We start from the raw sequence: 19407 nt of genomic DNA on the forward strand, positions 1-19407 counted from the left end.
GGGCTCTGGGTTTTTTTCTCTCTTTTTAGACTTTGAACTCTCTATTCTCTCTGACTGTTTTGTGTATCACCATGAAAATTGAGAGGGTTGTTAAGGAAGCGTTTCTGAGTTCAGGACTATAAGTTTTGCAAGGTTTTGTTTTGAAATGAGCATACGGGAAGCATCAGAATGGCATGGGGGTATTTTCAATTTAACATTGCAGAATGTGAAAAATCCACGCTGGGTATAGTATACAGCCACTTTTGTGGCTGTATAATACCTGCTCTGCATATCTATGAAGAATGTAAGAGCCCTGCTGGATCAGGCCAAAAGTCCATCTAGTGCAGCATCCAGTTAAGGCTGTTGCCAACTAGTTCCCTGTAGTAAGCTCACAAGCAGGACCCAAGTGGAACAGCACTCTCCCCACCCCTTCTGATATCCACCTACTGGTATTCAGAGGCATAACACCTTCAATAGTAGGATGACATAGTATGTAGCCATCATGAATAGAAGCTATCAATTTGTCTAATCCTCTTTTAAAGTCATCCAGGTTGATGGCTATCACTGCCTCTTGTGAAAGTGAATTCCATAATTTAACCATGTACTGTGTAAAGAAGTGCTTTCTATTCTACTGCTGAGGAATTATGTATTATTTTTTATTTATTAATAATATGTATATGCCACTTAATATGCAAGATCCCTAAGCAGTTTACAAAAAACTCAGCAAAATAGTAAGAAATCTATATCACAACAATATAACCAAAATTATAGAGAAATGCATGAAGAAAAACAGAAAACCCATCAATAAAACATATGTAAAACAGAACAGCGTCATGAATCTTATAAGGCAGGGCAAGCCTAGATAATGGACCTTCAGGAGTTATTTAAAGCTTGCCACTGTTTCTGCTTGATGAACGGCACATGACAGGATGTTCCAGAGATGGGTGCCACTACTGAGGAGGCCTGCTTTCAAGATGTAATAAGGTGTCATTTCGGTAGTCATGATATAATCAGCAAGGAGATTGATCTGGGATACAATGGGGACTCTGGGCTGCTAGATATGTTGGTGGTTTTCAGGTTTTCTACAAGAAAAATGTTGTAAAAATAAAATCTTGAGTATATCCCAGTAGTTTATTTATTTTATTTATTTAATTAAGCTTATATACCGCCCGACTAGCAACAGCTCTCTGGGCGGTGAACATTAAAAATACAATAAAAATAACACAAAACTGTACACAAAACTGTACAGTCTAAAATCAAAATATAATAATTTACAATTAACAGGAATTAAAATGCCTCAGAGAAGAGAAAGGTTTTAACCTGGCGCCGAAAAGATGATAGTGTCGGCGCCAGGCGCACCTCCTCGGGGAGACCATTCCATAGTTCGGGGGCCACCACTGAGAAGGCCCTAGATCTTGTCACCACTCTCCGGGCTTCCCTATGAGTCGGAACCCGGAGGAGGGCCTTCGTAGTAGACCGTAGTGTACGGGCCAGTTCATATCGGGAGAGGCGTTCCGACAGATATCGTGGTCCCGCGCCGTATAAGGCTTTATAGGTAAGTTAATAGGCAGATAATAGGTATGACATAATATACATTAGGGATGAGGCAAACGTTCTTGTCTATGTGTTTGTTTTCATGAGTCTGACAGTATCTTCCATTTTTGATGATTTTTTTAGCTCTTCTTGCAATTATATTCATATTGTTCTGATGCTGATCTTTGTTCTCTCTGCTTTCGGCTGCATTGTCCATGCCATCATTTCATCTGACTATTTCATTTGACTATGGTGATGCGTGCCTTAATTCCATCCCGTTTAGATTACTGTAACGCGCTCTACGTGGGGCTACCTTTGAAGACTGTTTGGAAACTTAGACTGGTACAAAGAGCTGCAGCCAGAGTGTTAACTGGTGCTGGTTACAGGGACCATACAACTCCCTTGTTACAACAGCTCCACTGGCTGCCAGTCTGTTTCCGGTCACAATTCAAAGTGCTGGTTTTGACCTATAAAGCCCTATATAGCCTATGTCCCTATATGAGCCTGCCCAGGCCCTGAGATCTTCAGGAGAGGCCCTTCTCTCAGTCTCAACACGTTCACAAGTGCGATTGGTGGGGACGCGAGATAGGGCCTTCTTGGTGGCTGCTCCTAGGTTCTGGGCCTCCCTTCCTAGGGAGGCACGAATGGCCTCCTCCTTGCCATCCTTCCGTCGGCAAGTAAAGACTTTTTTATTCCGACAGGCTTTTGGGATAGAAGGTGTTTAGGATTGGGCTCTACAAGGTTTGTTTTATTGTTTTATGCTATTATTTGTTTTTTAGTATTTAAAGTGCCTGTTTCATGGTTTTAAGGTTGCGTATAGTTTAATTGTATTTTAATTGTATGTTTTTGTATGCTTTTAACTACATGAAGTTTTATTTGTAAGCCGCCCTGAGTTCCAGTTTGGAAAAAGGGCGGGGTAAAAATAAAGTTTCATTCATTCATCTCCTTAGCTATAGCAACCCTCCTGATTTTTTTGTTTGTTAATGACATCATAACACTACATCCAAAATGAGGACACCTTTGATTTTAGATGGAGTATAAATATTTTAAAAGTTAGGTTCACAGCAGGAAAATATACTTCATGAGGATAGACTTTAAATTATCTCTTTACAATATAGTCCTTGTCTGCTTTCCGCTCTGTATATGCATGTGTGCATACACACATGTGTGGAGCACTCACATATGCGCACATCCGTAGGTGGCTACCTCTATATATCCAGCAGTGTGCTCTAAGGAGACTTGTCCTTGAGTAATAGCTGTTTAGCTTCCTCTCCCTGCTGGTTTGGAGGCAGGATTCTGGCTATCTACAGATTTGAATGCAGTAAGCCAGCAGTTAAATTGTGTAATGTAATTGTGTAGTGGTGAGTGGGCTTGCATGCTACAATGAACCCGATGCGGTCGGGAGTCATGTACTCCCAGCAGGTTCACCCATGGCGGTAAGGTCAAGGGAGAGGAACCAGACAAAGAACGATCCAAGGATGTCCTCAATGGCAGAACAGGCAGAGGATAACAATGTGTGTTACAACAGCTGTGAAGGCGGATGAAGGCTGCAGCAGATAAAGGACTTTCAATCGTCGTGGTCCCCATGCCATTGGATCAAAGCCTTTTTCTGTCAAGATTGTGTGTTGATTGTGGTTGCCAGTCTCCCCACGTAAAACAAAATCACACACAGGCGTCTTCCATAACAAAAGTCCCATGGAAAGACTTTATTTTGGAAGACAATCTTACTCGGTCACGAGTGATCACCAGGCAAGGTATAAAGAGGTTGAACTAAGTAGCCATCAGGCCCAGTTCAGTCCTCTGTAATATTTGTAATTCCAACCGCTGTTTGACATTTGCCCTGTATGGGCAGCAATGCCTGCTACTTTAAAACAGTTTGCCTGATGGACAAGTAAAGGCACCCTGATGAGAGCATCACCATTAGAGAATCACAAGGTTGTCAGCAAGAATGCCAGCCATTTCAAAAATCCCAGCAGCTGTCTCTGAACGGATGGCATTACTTTGGCCAGTGTGACACTCTTTCCTCAGAGCAAACACACCTCATCTTTCCGTGTGTGTGTGTGCTTTTAAACAGAGGTAGCAACCATCAGTAAAAGGAAACACTCTATGAGCACTGTCAGCTCTTCTATTTGCATATTCAGAGAGTGCCAAAGAGGCAGACACTTGAAACCTTACCTTAGAAAACACAGCGCTTATCTCCAACATTATTCTTTTTGGCGCATGGCACATTATATTAGGCTCTAATGATGCACTCTATTTAGCAGTCTGTGACTGCCCGTCCGCCTTGCAAATGTGTAACCAGAATTATGCAGATCTAAATATTACTTGTGCACTTCTGGATTGTTTAATCATTGACTGCTTTGATGGATCTTTATCTAGCAATTCTGTATTTACATGCATTGATGAAAATTGGCTGTTGTTTCTTTCTTCATGCTGGAAACAATGCATTTGAATTAATCAAGTGATTAATGCTACTTTAATTTGTAGGTGATGGGCACTGTAATTTGCTGGAGGCTTCAAAGTGTCTGCCTGTTACTGTAGAGCCATCCTTTGGACCTTTCAGAATCCTGCCACTACTAGGGCACAAGTAGTGATTCCAGAGCTGCAATAAACACATTTATACACTGTTGGCGTGTAAAGAAAGAAAAGATCAGAAAATGTGACAGCAAGGCTTCCTGTGTTGGGATCTCAGGGACTTATACCAGAAACCAGAAACAGGGTTCTAGTATACTGAGCTACCTGGTTCTGCAAGTGTTGAGGACTCAGGGCCTCTTCAGGTGGAGAAGGGAACAGGGATGTGGACCACTGATTCCCAGGCAGTACAAAGCCTCTGGTTTAGCTAGGCCTCACATAAATACTAGGAACCTGGGTTACTGCCCTTCCTTGTTCAGCACAGCAGGACCTTCTCCCTGCTACACTCCCAGCAAAATCCCCAGCCACCGATCTTAAGGACTCTGAGCTACAGAACACACCCTCCAAGCCCAGATTCAGGAATGGCCTTCTATGGCTCAGGCCTGTTCCTGATATTCTAAAGGACATAAGATGAAGGAGATATGTAAAGACAAAATGCCCTAAGTATAGGGGCCTTATGGGTCCTCCAGATGTTGTAGGATTCTAACATCAGCCCCATCAGCATGGCCAATGGTCAGGGATGCTGTGAGTTGTGGTCCAACAACATCTGAAGAGGCACAAGTTCCCATCCCTCCCTTAAAATAGAAACCATTGGATGTATTATAAGATTTTGTAGGAAACAGCCTGCTTTACTTGATGCCTAAATGCCACTATTTAATGGACCATACATATATTTTCCAGACCAGTAATTCCTAAATTACTATTTGCTTGATACTTTTTTTTTTTTTGCTCTGTTTTTGGCAGGCATTATTAGTCGCCAGGAGGCAGAAGAGCTACTGATGAATAAATCTGAGGGAGCATTCCTAGTGCGGGTCAGTGAGAAAATCTGGGGATATGCCCTGTCCTATCGCCATCAGAGTGGTTTCAAACATTTTCTGGTGGATGCTTCTGGAGATTTCTACAGCTTCTTAGGGGTGGATCCCAACCGACACGCAACACTCACAGACCTTATTGATTTTCACAAGGTATTTCTTGCTATATGCTCCGATCAACCACTGAACTTGAGATATGAATAATTCCAATGAACAAGTAGTATGAGCCTGAGCTTTATAACATACAAAATTAATCTTTCCAGGCAGGTCCAGCTGCATGTTTGAGGGAGGCTCTGGTCTTGGGAATAGTGACCTCTGACAGGCCCCTTGGGTGGTGTGCAGCAGTACTCTAGGGAGCATTATGTGAAGCGCCAGCTGGCTAAGTCTAACTGCTATGATAATTTTCCACAATGCCTCAGAGTGATGCTGTGTCAAGGGCATTGTGGGAAATTAATATGGCAGTTAGATTCAGCTGCCCAGCAGTACTCAAGGTGCTAGGTCATACACTTTTTTAATGGGTGGCCCAGAACAGGCACCAGCAGTGGGTGCTGCTGGGACCTCAGCAGGTGTCCAGGGATGTCAGAGACTGACAGTGGTCCTGTTTGCAGGGTCCCAGCACTCATGGCCCCCTGTAGGTTATTCCTTCCGACACCATAATTTGAAAATCTCATTCTTGGCCCAGTCAAACAAAATAAAAGACGCTCATCTGCAGGCTGTACAGGTTGGCACTTTACATTCTCCAGTGCAGTGGAAGAGAACACCCCATAGCTATTCCCACATGTTTTCCATTTTCCTACCTCACCTGCAGTAGAGGACATATGAAGTAGGAATGGGGGTGAAACTTGGTTTGGTTCACATTTTAATTCAGGCTTACGTAATTTGCACTTAGTGAAGCAATGCACAAACCGAACTGCAGCTCTCCTTTGAAATGCATGTTTCTCCAAATTTCAGGATGCAGTTCTCCAACCAAAGAATGTGTTACAAAAGTGCATATTGTAGAACTCCTGCCCTGCAGAGGTGTGTTTTGGCACTTTCACTCTACAGTTTTTGTTGCTGAAGATGCACCTCTTTACCCTGCCCTTTGCTGCTTGAGAGGTCTATTTTTAGGACCTTCTGGTTGTGGATGTAATTTGTTTTAAATTGTTTTTAATATTTTATTTTATATTGCTTTGATCCACCCTGGGATCTTCTGGTTGAAGGACAAGTAATACATTTAATGAATATAATAATTATTATTTAGGGGAAAGTGCATATAAGTGGGTATATTAGTGAAAATAACACACAAAATAGGAAAAAGTGCTTGTAAAAGTGTGTATATTGAGAGAAATGTGCACTAAAATGCTGACAAATTTTCATGACGATGAAATTGAGAGAAACCAAACTGGACATATTTGTCCATCCCTAATCTGAAGTCCTGGTTGTGGAAAACAGGACCAGAGAAGGAACAAGCAAGAATAGCTTCAGCTGCCTTCTCTCCCATTGCATCAGGAGATTTATAATGCAATCCTATGCATGTCTCCTCAGAAGTAAGCCCACCTGAGTTCAATGGGGCTTACGCCTAGGTAAGTGGGCATAGGATTGCAGCCTTAGTGGTGCATCTCCAAAGTTCAAGTTGCCAGTGCTTGGGAATATGTGGAATGAGGGGGAAACTTAAATACATTCCTAGCTTTTTAGGGGATTCTCCCTCTCACTTTGAGGTGGCATTTATTCTTAGTTAAATGAGTATCCTCTTCTGCCCTTCCTCCCAAAGGAACCCAGGGTGGCAAACATCAAAATGCTAAAAGAATCCAGGTTAAAATAAAACAAAACCTGTTTAAAACAATGAGCACCATCTAAAAACATTTAGGATTGTCTTCAACTAAGTCTTACTCAGAATAGACCCATTGAAATTAATGAACTTCTGTTCATGTCAGTCATGTTTATTAACCTCATTGGGTCTATTGTGAGTAGTACTAGCATTAAATACCGCCCTTAAAAACAACCACGTATCCTCACAGATAACTAATTCCAAAGTTGCCATGGCCATTATTTATCAACCATCAAATGCATGCATCCTGACCAAGATGCATCAATATACCTGAAGCTTCCTTGTACTTACTGAATGAGACCATGGATCCATTCAGACCAGGATTATCTACTCTTGACTCTCAGCAACTCGCCAATTCCTCAAGTCAAGGTTTTGCCTAGCCCTGCTACCAGGGTTCCTTTAAAGAAGAGCTGCGGGGAATTGAAATTGGGACTTATACGCATGCAAAGTATGTAGTAAAGCAGGGAGAATTTGCCTTGTAATTTGGGGAGAGAGCAATTTTCCATTTTGATGTAGGAAGAAGGCCATCCTGTTTTCAACTTCTGGGCCTAGAAGATCTAAATCCTGCACTGGAGAAAGCCCAGTTCATCAAACCAGATAGATGGTGCAAATTGAGTGACTTTGTATAATTTATCTATTTTTTCTGTAATGTATTCTGTGTGCATTATTTACAATGGCTTCATTAGTAATGAGCGGCAAGGACTATGAGGACTTTACCCACTCCCCCAGTTGCTGGTAGTCTCATTGAACACCCCCTTCCCCTGGTTTCTAAGGCCAAAACTAGATGTGTGTGTGTTTTAAAATAAATAAATAGCCAGTTTTTGGGGAGGGCGGCAGAATCCCATTCAGAATCAGGCCTCTCTATGTGCCTGCTACTTGCAATGAGACAAAGCTGACATTGGTACCAGTGGAAACTTTCCTCCCATTGCAAATAGCAGGCATGCACTTTATGATTCGAGCTGGAACCATGGGGGAGCAAAGGATTAAAGCCCTCTTTCCTTCTTGCTTGATATTTACAATAGGAGGAATGGCTTGCCTGTGCTAGTTATTTGATTTCTGTTTTTTTAAGACAAACAAACAACCACATGTGTAACAACCTCATTGTCAGCTTGGCTGGTGTTGCTCACATACTTTCAAGATTAAATTTGAAGCCACAAGGGCTAGAACAAGGACTGGGAACCTGTAGCCCTCCAGCTGTTGTTAGACTCCAGCTTCCATCAACTCCAGCTAGCATGGCCAATGATCCGGGATGATGGGAGTTGTAATCCAACAACATCTGGAGTAGGGATGGGATTAGTGGCCTGTGCCACTTCAAAAGCATTTTGTCAGCCTAATAGGCTGGTACCAATTTGAGTGTGTTTGAGCTGCTTTTACTGATCCGTAGTTTTCCCCTCAGAAAAAGTATTGATATTGATATGGGTATTTTTAAAGGAAATATTGATATTTTGAAAGAAAATGTCAATAAAGGATGGATAAATTGAAGGAAATATTGATAAAATTACCAATATTAATATCAACATTTTAGCTGCAGAAAATCACTGCATAAACTGATTTGCAACAATAGTGAATAAGCAAGTCAATGGGAAATTGGGTACCAAAGCCAAATTGTAAGGAATTTTAGCACATCCCTAATCTGGATGGTCACGGTATAGAATCTTGTACTAAAAAGAAAAAAAGGGGAGAAGGGAAGCAGCTGAGATTGCCAGGAATCTGCATTCTGAACCCAATGTCACTTTTTGCACTCTTGCAAATAGGAATGGGTGAATCTGTCAATTTTGGTTTCTCATTTTTCCAATCTTAAATTCAGTTGTTCACATTTCCAAAAAGGTTTGTGATTTGTAAAAACAAATTCATCAGCATTTTAGTGTGAATTTCTCCTAATATACACATTTTTCTATGCAATCTTGCCTAATATGCACATTTTTGCAAAACTGTGTTCCCTAATTTAATGCATTTTTATGTTGTTTTCCCTAATACATGCATTTTATTCATCCTTTACCCTAGTATATGCATTTTTTACACATTGTTTGGCTGGAGAACTGCATTGCAAAATTGGGAGAAATGGGAATTTTGAAGGATAATTGCATTTCGGTTCACATATTGTTTCAGAAACTGTGAATTAGGTAGGTTCATTTTTCAATGCGAATCCAATTTCTACCCCCAAACTACTTGCAGAATGACAACATATACAATCCTGAACATAGTTACAGAACTGGTGACAAGAAGCTCTACAAATCTCATATACAAGGACTTCAACAACTTCAGTGCCCATTTTCTTTCTCTGGAGTCAAGCTTGAACGAAAAGTTTTGTATTCCTCTTCCTCCCAGCTTACTCATCACAGGCAATAAGAGCACAAGAAAAGCCTATCCATCTAGGGAGGAAGCACAGGGACACCTGTCAGAAGCAAAATGTCCATTAGCTTGTGACATTCAAAATAAAATAGATTGGGATGTCCCCCAATGAGAAAAATCAATGGCTGCAGCTATGACAAGCTCGTTAGTGGATGTGCTTTGCCCCTGAAGTAAGCAGGCAGTTTTCGCTTAATTGTCTGTGGTCAAATGGGAAAGAGATTTAACAGTGCTATCTTGGGAGGTTGCCCCTGCCTTATCTCCCCAGCCACTAGCTCTGGTGCCTTTTTCATTTGAGTGCACTGAAACGACAAATACAGAAAAAAGTCAGAGCTAGCTGTGGTAATGGCAGAAAACTGCAGAGGTACACAGGCACCAGTCAGTCTAGCTTCTATTATTAAATTCACTTTGGTGTATATTTATATATACTTTAAAAAAAAGTTTGTGTGCATTCAACTGCAATGCAGGAAGCAGTACAGACAACTGTCCTAACCCAGTGAGGTGCATGTTTGTAGATACATTGATTTTATACATGGATTTCCTCCAAATGTATTCCCAAAAGGATGCTACTCTGTGTGTGTGTGTGTGTGTGTGTATGCATTTGCTGTTAAACAGTTAATCATGGCTGTCAGCACTGAGAGACCCCTACCTGCCTCAGAGTTCCATGGTGAGAGGGAGCGACTGTTAAACCAGTTTGTCAGTGGCACAGATACATGCCCTTATGCCAGTTTCAGATCTGTGAAGAGTAAAAAGCAGAGTTTATTTATTTATTTTAAAAACTTATATACCGCCCGACTAGCAATAGCTCTCTGGGCGGTGAACATCGATACAATAAAATACAATATAGTATAAAAACATCACAATCAAATTTCACAATCTAAAAACAGCAAAGGCTAAAATCAAATTACAAATTACAAAAATTACAAATTACAAACATTACAATCATTACAATCATTAACAAAAAATTAAAATGCCTTGGAGTAGAGAAAGGGTTTAACCTGGCACCGAAAGGATGATAGTGTCGGCTCCAGGCGAACTTCCTGGACCTGGAAAACATGACTTCTGTTGTTGTTCTGCGCCAGGCGAACCTATCTGGACAGGGATAGCCTGACTTCTGTTGTCTACACTCTGGTAACCTCTAGGCTAGATTACTGCAATGTGTTATATGTGGGATTGCCTTTGAAGACAGTTTGGAAACTGCAGGTAGTGCAGAATTCAGCAGCCAGATTGCTCACTGGGGCAAGACAGTCTGAGCACATAATATCTATTCTGGCACAACTGCACTGGCTGCCAATTAGTTTCCGGGCTCAGTTCAAAGAGCTGGTTTTAACCTATAAAGCCTTATATGGTTCAGGACCCTAATATCTTAAGGACTGCCTCTCCCCATATGAACCAACCCATTCAGCATCTGAGGCCCTTCTTTGTGTGCATTTTCTGAGAGGTGCTTGGTGCCATAATAATAATAATAATAATAATAATAATAATAATAATAATAATAATACATTTATACCCCGCCTTTCGGCCAAAGGCCCTCAAGGCGGCTTACAAAAAAAATAAAATAAACCCAAGTATAAAAATACATTATTATCTATCTTTGGGCACCAGGGAAAAACATTCCTCTTCTCCCAGGCATTTGGCAGTTAGTTTTTGGAGGGCTTTTAATGTTGTAGCCTCTTTTACGGGGTGAGTTGTTCTACTGTCTCATCCATGTATTGTGTTTTTAACTTTTTATTTCTATTAATTTTATATTGGTTTTAATCTTTTTATAGTACTTCACTTTGGGTTCATTTTTATGAAGAAGAGTGACTAATACATTTAATAAATAATAATAAATATCCTTTCCTCCGTTATACAGAAACTATAGTACAGAAGGAGGAGGCTTTTACATAGCGCTTGGCATCATTTGAAATCTGATACCTCTTTTGTCATGAAAAATTAATGACACTTTTGCTATTGATTTCAGTAGTTTGCACCCTTTTCATTTGTAACTCTTGGTTTTTCTAATCTCTGGCTTTGTGTGTGTCTCTGTGTGTAAAATATGTTTGTGTGTGTGTGTGTATAAAATCTCAACATGAAAGGAAAAAAACCCACAAAACATTTTCCGTTCCCTTGAGGAATCTTAATGTGCCAGACATGGCACAAAATGAATCTTCAATGAGTAATGGTCTGTAAGCTAGGGCTGACAAAATAAATCCATTTTTGAAATGTTTCAAATGATTGCTGTGTATGTATAAGCATCAGATGATCCAGATACAAGTGATTCAGCTGCAAACAGACAACAGGCAACAACTTGCACTTAAAAGGAGGTGGAGCTGTGGCAGAGGGAAAAGAAGAAGCCCTTAGTCAAGGAATAGCTGAATGGGAATGGGTGGCCAATAGGTCCTTTGGCATCTGTATGATTAGACAATGCCATATCCTAGATGGAGAAAGAGAAGAACTGCTCTTTCCAAATGGAAAATAAACAAAAGTATGTACGTGAGCATCTCTTTTCTCTGAGTTGAGCTGAGCTGGAATGAGTAATCATCCTTGCCGTGGTGCCACCTACATCCCACGTTTATTTGTGTAGCATGAAGGCAATGAGGTTTTCACTTGAACCTTTGGAGCTCAGCTACATGATTAGCAGCTGCCTGAAGACATAACTCTTGCTTTATTGCAATACTTCAAACTGCAGGTGATGGATTAAACACCTGAATGGTCCCTCATATTAAAAACAACAGTAACATAAAACTTGTTGGTTAGCTTTCTCGCCAACATACTAGTGTGTGTAGAGATATATTATTAAAAAAATATTTGGAGGGCATTCAAACATTCACTTGCTCTGTCAGAAGTGGTTCACTTCCATTATAGATACATTATATCACTCTGCTAATCATGTAGTTCAGCTCTGAGTCTGGGTAGTCTCTTCTTCCTCCGTTAGAAATAATCCCTTGCTGATCTGTCAGGAAGCACAACAGGATGACTAATCATGAAGATCTCCCCCTGCCCAAAAATATTAAAAATCATGCTAATATCCCTCTGGTTTAATCCATCAAAAGATGTGTTTATGGGACTTACTAAGTGTATAAGTATACTGTAAGCCTCGTAGCCATATTCAACATTATTTATTTTTCATACTGATGATGCAATTTGTTTTGCCTTTCTAGGAAGAAATAATCACATCGTCTGGTGGAGAGTTGCTGCTGGAGCCTTGCAGACAAACAAAGAACCCGCCTGACTATAGTCCTTTATTTGAATGACAGTGGAGGCCATAGAGCACATATTTCTGGAGAGCACGAATAATTAATGAAGGAACCCCGCTTTGTGATATAAGATATCAGCTTATCACCAGCTAACAAATGGCAAATGTTAATCCAGAAAAAAGTTTTATCTGTTTTTTAATTTGCAGACATTATTTATCTCATTAGTCATTTAAAACTGGAAGAACACAAAGACAAATGCTTTACTATTGTACTTTAAAATATGGTTAAACTACCAGCAATGGTCAAAAATCAGGATGCCCCCTCCACTTGATTTTCAGAAGTAACAGTCACAAAGGAAATGATTGGTAATGGATCTAAGAACTTAGCATATAGTGAATTTTGAAATTCTCAAATCATAGTATTAAATATAAAGCTAAAAAAGATACAGATTTGTGGTATGGAAATGTAGAAATAGGTGTTTCTGTGCTTCAAACTGTACATGATGCCAGCACTCCCATTTGTTTAAATCCTGTCTTCCCTGATTATGTACAATGTGGGAGACTGAAAGAGGTCCCTGGACAAGGAGAACCAAACTATCCTTGCACCCGCCACTTTTCTCCATCTTTATCCCAGCTAAGGTCACTCCTGGCATCACAGCTTGGTTGAGTAGAAAAGTTCCGGGGGGGGGGAGAGAAAGGCAAGCTAAGATCAGGGGAAGGGGTTAAGCACCCCCCTTCACTGTGACCCTTATGCTCCAAAAGTCAGACCCTCTCCTAAATACCTGATTGGGGCAGATCCAGGCTTAAACGAATGGGGCTGCAGCTGTTACAGGTGTTTTGAGCCTATGTGGATAGAGGCAAGGGGCACTGAAGTGTATAGATTCCACAGTCCTTTAGCAGGGATGTTGAAGCCATTAGATCCTCCTCTCACTCCCCAGAAGTGGCTTCCTCACACTGTTCGCTCACTATGCCATTGTGATGCAACAGGGCTTAGGTAGCCTGGACTGTGTGCTGGATTGAATCGTTAAGTATAAAAGTAAAATTGCCATCTGGCAAATGTTGAAAGATAAAACATACCAACTTCTAAGTTGCACTCATTAACAACTTTTTATAAGGAGCAATAAATGCTTGTGAAACATTGATACATTGTGATATTTTTGCTTTTGTTTTTATTTAGCTAGGAAAATCTTTTCCACTGTTCCTCTGTTTACCATTACAAGCCTATATGGCCAGTGGGCTCATGTATTTTTATGTTATGTACCAAGCCTCAGTTGTGACACATAACATTATGACTGTATGATAGTTTGTTGAATTTTTCATTGGAATATGAAAGAGCCTTGTTTATTTTCATCCCTCCCACCCCTCACTTTTACTCTAGTTTTCTACCCAAAGGGTTCTGAAGCTGAGTTACAGCAATAAAAAAATTGTAAGAACAAACCAACCATTAAAAAACTGATAAAATAGTAATGTCAGCACAAATAATTAGAAAGAACTGGCACTACAGCCCCAAAGCATTGCATAAAAAGGGATTTGACTTGTTTTTTAATAGCCATTTGTAGCAACTAGTCCTCCAGATTAGCAGACAGAACATTCTACAAGGAAGGGGCCACAGCAGAGAAGTCCCTGCTTCTAGAAGACATCAATCTAACTCTTGAGAAGGAATGCTCCTAAAGCAAGGCCCCATCTGAAAATCTGGAGACACATAGAGGGAAGACATTATAGGTTCTCTGCTTACAGACCATTTAGGACAGGAATCGAGAACCTGTGGCCCTCCAGATGTTGCTAGACTTCAAATTCTGACCACTGATCATGTCCAATATCAGGAGGGTCACTGGTTTGCCACCACTGATTTATGGCCTTAAATGTCAACTGCAGAATCTTGAATTTAGCCTAAAGCAGGGGTGGGGAACCTCCAGATGTTGCTGAACTCCAACCTTCATCAGCCCCAGTCAGCAAGGGCAATGATGAGGAGAGTATAGTCAAGCAATGTCTGTAGGACCACAGGTTCCCACCCTGGCCTAAAAACAAACTGGTAGCTGCCGAAGTTGTCATAGCATAATCTCCAAATGAAGCACTGAACTTCAGTGCAGAAATGTACTTCTAAAACAGATAGTCTTGGAAGCTTAGGGAAGTTTTGAATGTTACAATTTGTGGGAGGAGGAGAAATATAAGTGATTCCCACTTTTTCCTTCTTAGTGCAGCATCAAAAGCAAGGAATCACGTATGCCCAATTATGGCATGAGTGAGTGACAATGCAATTACATCGCATGCATCTCAACAACTGAAGAGTTGTATAAATCCCTGATTTGGAAAACAAGGAGCACATTGTAGTCACCAAAATTTGGAAGCTACCAAAGCATTAAGCACAGTTGTCAAATAATTATATTCTCCAAGAGAGAACACAGATGATGATCCAATGGAAACTAGTAATTCCCAACATGCTTTCCCAACTGGAAGCCACAGTTCCAGAATGGGGAATTTTAGGTCTATTATTTTTTGAATCCTGGCTTAGTCTTTCAAGCATCTGATTACTCTGAACTTTCCAACATTCTCTGTCAGAGCTGTTTGCTACTGTAAGGCCAGAATGCAAATTTATTGTGAACTGCAGAGCCATGACCAATCTGTATATTTGGCTAGCTGCAGTTTAACAATTTGTATGAATTTGACTACAAGTAATTAAAACATTTCCTAGTTAGAGCAGAAATAAGGGGACACATTGTACCTATCATTCACATGTGAGATACTCTTATTTTTTATGCAAGCACCTGAGAAATCTTGCTATATTATTATTAAAATGTATAGACCACTTCACAACATAAAGCCATCAAAGGAGTGCACAAAATAAAAACAGAATACACAAAGATAAGCTCTAAAAACAATAAAATCAGTTTCAACAAACTCTAAAATCAACAAAGCCATCCATACAAATTCCCAAAACAACAAAACTATGGACTTGGAAGTCATGAAAAATTAAGGACAAGACACGCTTAGGTTTCTTCTCTCTTGCTTCCTTGAACAACACTTGCCCTGCATTTTGAAACCTGTATCTCTCACCATGAGTAGGAGTGATCTTTTTTGAAAAACAAAAACCAACTACAACCTGCCTAAAAAATGCCCCAGAGTCTATGTACATTTCTTATTTGTCTTCCAACAATGAAGACAATAGTTGTGCTTCATCTTGGAGACTTTGCTTTAGGGCACCTAGTAAAACGGGCCTAAATGCAATATAGCAAGGGTTCCTAAACTGTGGAGCCCACTAAAATCTATGGACTCAAGCATGCCTATGTCTGTTGGATTTGGGCCATGTTATTTATGAGCCTTTTTAGAGCCTTCTAGGTGACTTACATTAAAAATTAAAGATAAAAATAACATTAAAAACAATACACAATCATCTCTTACATCCAAGTGATAAAGTAGTGGAAATAGTAGCAGGATATTTACAAAAATTGTAAAAACATAATAAAAAGTGGACAGATTGACCTTTGCTACTCCAAGAGATGTCCAAAATAATCAAAAGAGACTTTGATCATCTTCTGAGCAGAGAGTTCCACAGAGTTGGACACACAGTTGAAGAAACCACCTCGAGCTTAAGAGTCTCATTTCTGAAGTGTGAGATGCTTAGAGTACTTCCTCATATGAGTAGATGGGAAAGTAGATAGGGACCAAAGCATTCTATAAGACATCTTGGACCATTTAGAACAGGAGTGGAAAACATGTGGCCCTCCAACTCCCATCAGCCCCAGCCAGCATTGGCTAGTGGTGAGTATGATGGGAGTTGTAGTCCAGCAACATCTGGAGAGCCACATGTTGCCCACCCATGATTTAGAACTTTAAAAGTCAACACCAGAGTACTTTGTTTTGGGCCAAGAAACTAACTGAAAAGCAGTGGAGCTCCTTCAGAAAAGTTGTTCCAGGCTTCTTGCAGCCAGTTCTGGTTAATAATTAGGCTTCTGCATTCTGTTAGTCCAGTCAGGAAGATTCCAAAGCATGCATGTCAGTGACCTGATTGTTATCCTTCAAGGGCAGTTGACCACTCAACTGAAGGCAGTAACAGGCATCCCTACCAACAGATGCTTGTTGATAAGAGCAGGAGTCCAGAGCAACCTCAAAACCAGGAACAACTTGCAGACTAGTACATAACTATGGGTGCAGGACAGCTGAAAGTTGGCCTTTATCCCATTTTCTCTGCCATTCCCTAATGAACATATATGGGGCAATAGTGCGATATTTCATCCTGTAATCCATTTTCATTTTTTTCCAGTCTGCATTTCATGCATGCCTCATATTTTAGGTTTTACCTGGCTTTAAAATAAATTCCTTGTAAGTTCCCTGGCAAATGAAATTACCGGCTGGAAAACTGCAATTTCATCTTGAGAGTTTTATTATGCTAATAAATGTCAGGATTCTCAAATAAAGGAATTGCTTTTTTTTTCAGAGTCCTACAGAAATAATGAAAAACAGTCAGCCAACTCACAGAGTACCAGAAAGGAACACCTCAACAATATATAACCAGAAACAGCAGCCATATAACAGAGTGGAACTTAAGTGAAGATATATTTCAAAGGAAACAAAAAGAGATCATAGCAGGGAAGAGTTGAAAAGAGCAGAACCCTTACTTGGAAAAGATGTAGAGCCATTACCAGTTCTTTGCGGGGTGGGGAGCAAATTACAAATGAAGGAGGGTGCATTTTCCTAAGCTTGTGTGTCTTGCTGAATTTGAGAAACAGGCCCTGAAAAGCTAAACAGCATGTGGGAGGGAAATGGGATGGCAAATAATTTTGCAAAGTTTTACCAGAGTTTACTAGAGACTTTATTGTATGTCACTCTGTCCGTCTCTCTCTATATGTGAAATATAATGGGGCATCTAGCCCAGATACGGGGAATCTTTGGCCCGCCATATGTTTCTGAATTACAGCTCCCATCATCTCTCACACTGGCCATGCTTGCTGGGCCCGATGAGAGGCAGAGTTCAGCAACGTCTGGAGGGCCCAAGATCCCTCACACTTGCTCTAGACTAGTTTATCTAGCTGGCACCTCTCCAGGTACTCATGCAAAGGTCTTTCTCAGCAAAATCAGTGACATCCTTTAACTGAAAGTGCTGGATGATTGAACCGGGATGTTATGTCTATAAGGCATCATCACTCTCTCTAAGGATGAACATAGGTAATGAATGCCAATGGAAATGAAGTCAAATAGGGTCACTGAGACACAAGAGATATCAGCACGCTCAAGAAATTCCAAGGTGTTTAGAAATACCAGATGGAAAACTGGTGGTAGTGGTGAGGGGAGTAAATTAGCCTGCTTGAGAACCTTACAGCTTATAGTAACCTGGAAAAAGGCATAGCTGGCTGCAGTCTAGAACAGGAGCACTCCTGTTTAGGGGGTGAAGAGACGAAGCAACATTTTGTTGCAGATTCCTCTTTGTGCTCTACTGCCAAGCTATATCCCTGACCATGATTCACCTTTCTTTGTGGTGAATATAACCTCAAGTTCTACATTTTATATCTGGGCTTGGTAGCTTTTGAAGATATCATGTGAAAGTATCCCAATTGACCTAGTGTGGCTGAACTCCATAGATTTGCCTTTTGTAGTAGGCCCTAGATTACAGTAGAGCTTCAGTGAGACTAGTATGGGTTCTTTGGATGACAGAAGCGAGTTAGATTTTTCAAAGACTGATGTTAGAGTTCAAAATCAGGGCCTTGAAAGAATCAACTTCAGAATTCAGGAGGGATTCATATACAAATTCCACCACCACCCATAAATTATGTGCCTACCTGGCCAGTGCTATTTCATATTCTTCATTGTCTGGATTTATGAAATTACAACAGTGACCATCACATCCAAGTTTAGAATGTACTACTATAGTTAGCATTGCATTTAAGGGGCTTTGCTTTCTGCAGATTTCCATTATAAGCCTCCCTTCCAAAAATTCTGGTAAGTGAGATTTCTGGGAATTTATTACAAGACACTTGACCCTTAGGTACTTTTATTTTTACAGGAAAACAGGCCCAAGTCATAAAGTATTTTTAAAAATTCCTATAGGCACAAACCATTCACTTTCAATTTTATGTGTAATAGGAAGCTCATAAATATAAAAGCAGGAGTTGCACCATTGAGATGTACAAGCAGCCACTCTGTGCTAGGCTTACAGCAGATGAACTTGATGATGCCACAGTCAGGAGCTTGATGATGCCACGGTCAGGAGCTCATCTTGAGAAAAAATATCTGCGTTCTCCTCTGAACCATCATCTGCACCCTCCTACATTTTGTAATAACATTTTAAGTTTGCCAGAGTGTTTTATAGTTTTATTCTGCCTAGAGATACATGGAAGGGACCTCTTTGGCATAGCTATATGTTTGGATTAGGATTGGCTGAGGGTTGCAGAGACCTGATTAGCCAGATAACAGTAGATTGACAGAAAAGTATGCAGAGCTTTTCGGAGTTCAACTAGAAGTATAAAATGTGCGTGGGATAGGAAAGAGTTGATGGGCCTCCACTGTGCAGTGCTGCTTATGGCTTTGGAACAGGGCAATAGTTCAGTGGTAGAGCACATGCCTTACAGCCAAAAGATCCCAGGTTTAATCCCCAGTGTCTGCAGGTAGGGCTGGGGAGGACTCCTGCCTGAAACCCCACAGGGCATCTGGAGGGCACCACAGTGACAAGCTTTGTATTAGGGCTTAGACGACAGCTGCCAAGTTGACAGAACAACAGCCTCTACAATTTACCTGGGTGGATAAGCCCAAAATCCATGTCCCTGATGTAAACTGGAAAACTGAGATAACAGACACACAACAGCAAGGCCATGGCTCCAACAACAACAACAACAACAATAAATAGGATGCATTCTGAACTAATATAAAGTAACTTTAAATTCCTTATAGCTGGAATTACCTCAGATTGAACCAACCGAGTCTCTATAGAGAATAGCTTTTATACAAACACAGGCCTTTATAGAGTGATACATTATAATGGAATCCCCATATATCATTGTGGCTTTATGTCTCAACTAATAAATTCTAAGATTTTATATTCTGTCGCATCACAAATTTGTGTTAGGCTGAAAAGTGCCTCTATCATTCTGGGAGAATGATCTTTTCCCTCTTCTTCATTTACATGT

At 40.5% G+C, this 19407-nt stretch overlaps 1 protein-coding gene across 2 annotated transcripts in view; it reads left to right on the top strand.

Moving 5' to 3' along the window:
• The window catches only part of SH2D4B (SH2 domain containing 4B), a 190910-nt gene extending 174280 nt beyond the window's left edge, over positions 1 to 16630 (top strand). For both annotated transcript variants that reach the window (XM_061634986.1, XM_061634985.1), the window contains 2 exons: positions 4888 to 5108; positions 12255 to 16630. In XM_061634986.1, the coding sequence (XP_061490970.1) occupies positions 4888 to 5108; positions 12255 to 12347 (314 nt within the window). In that variant the 3' untranslated portion in view covers positions 12348 to 16630. The remainder of the gene's footprint in view (positions 1 to 4887; positions 5109 to 12254) is intronic.
• Positions 16631 to 19407: the final 2777 nt, after the last annotated feature.

This window comes from Rhineura floridana, chromosome 7 (assembly GCF_030035675.1).
Source record: "Rhineura floridana isolate rRhiFlo1 chromosome 7, rRhiFlo1.hap2, whole genome shotgun sequence".
Classification (NCBI taxonomy): Eukaryota; Metazoa; Chordata; class Lepidosauria; order Squamata; family Rhineuridae; genus Rhineura; species Rhineura floridana.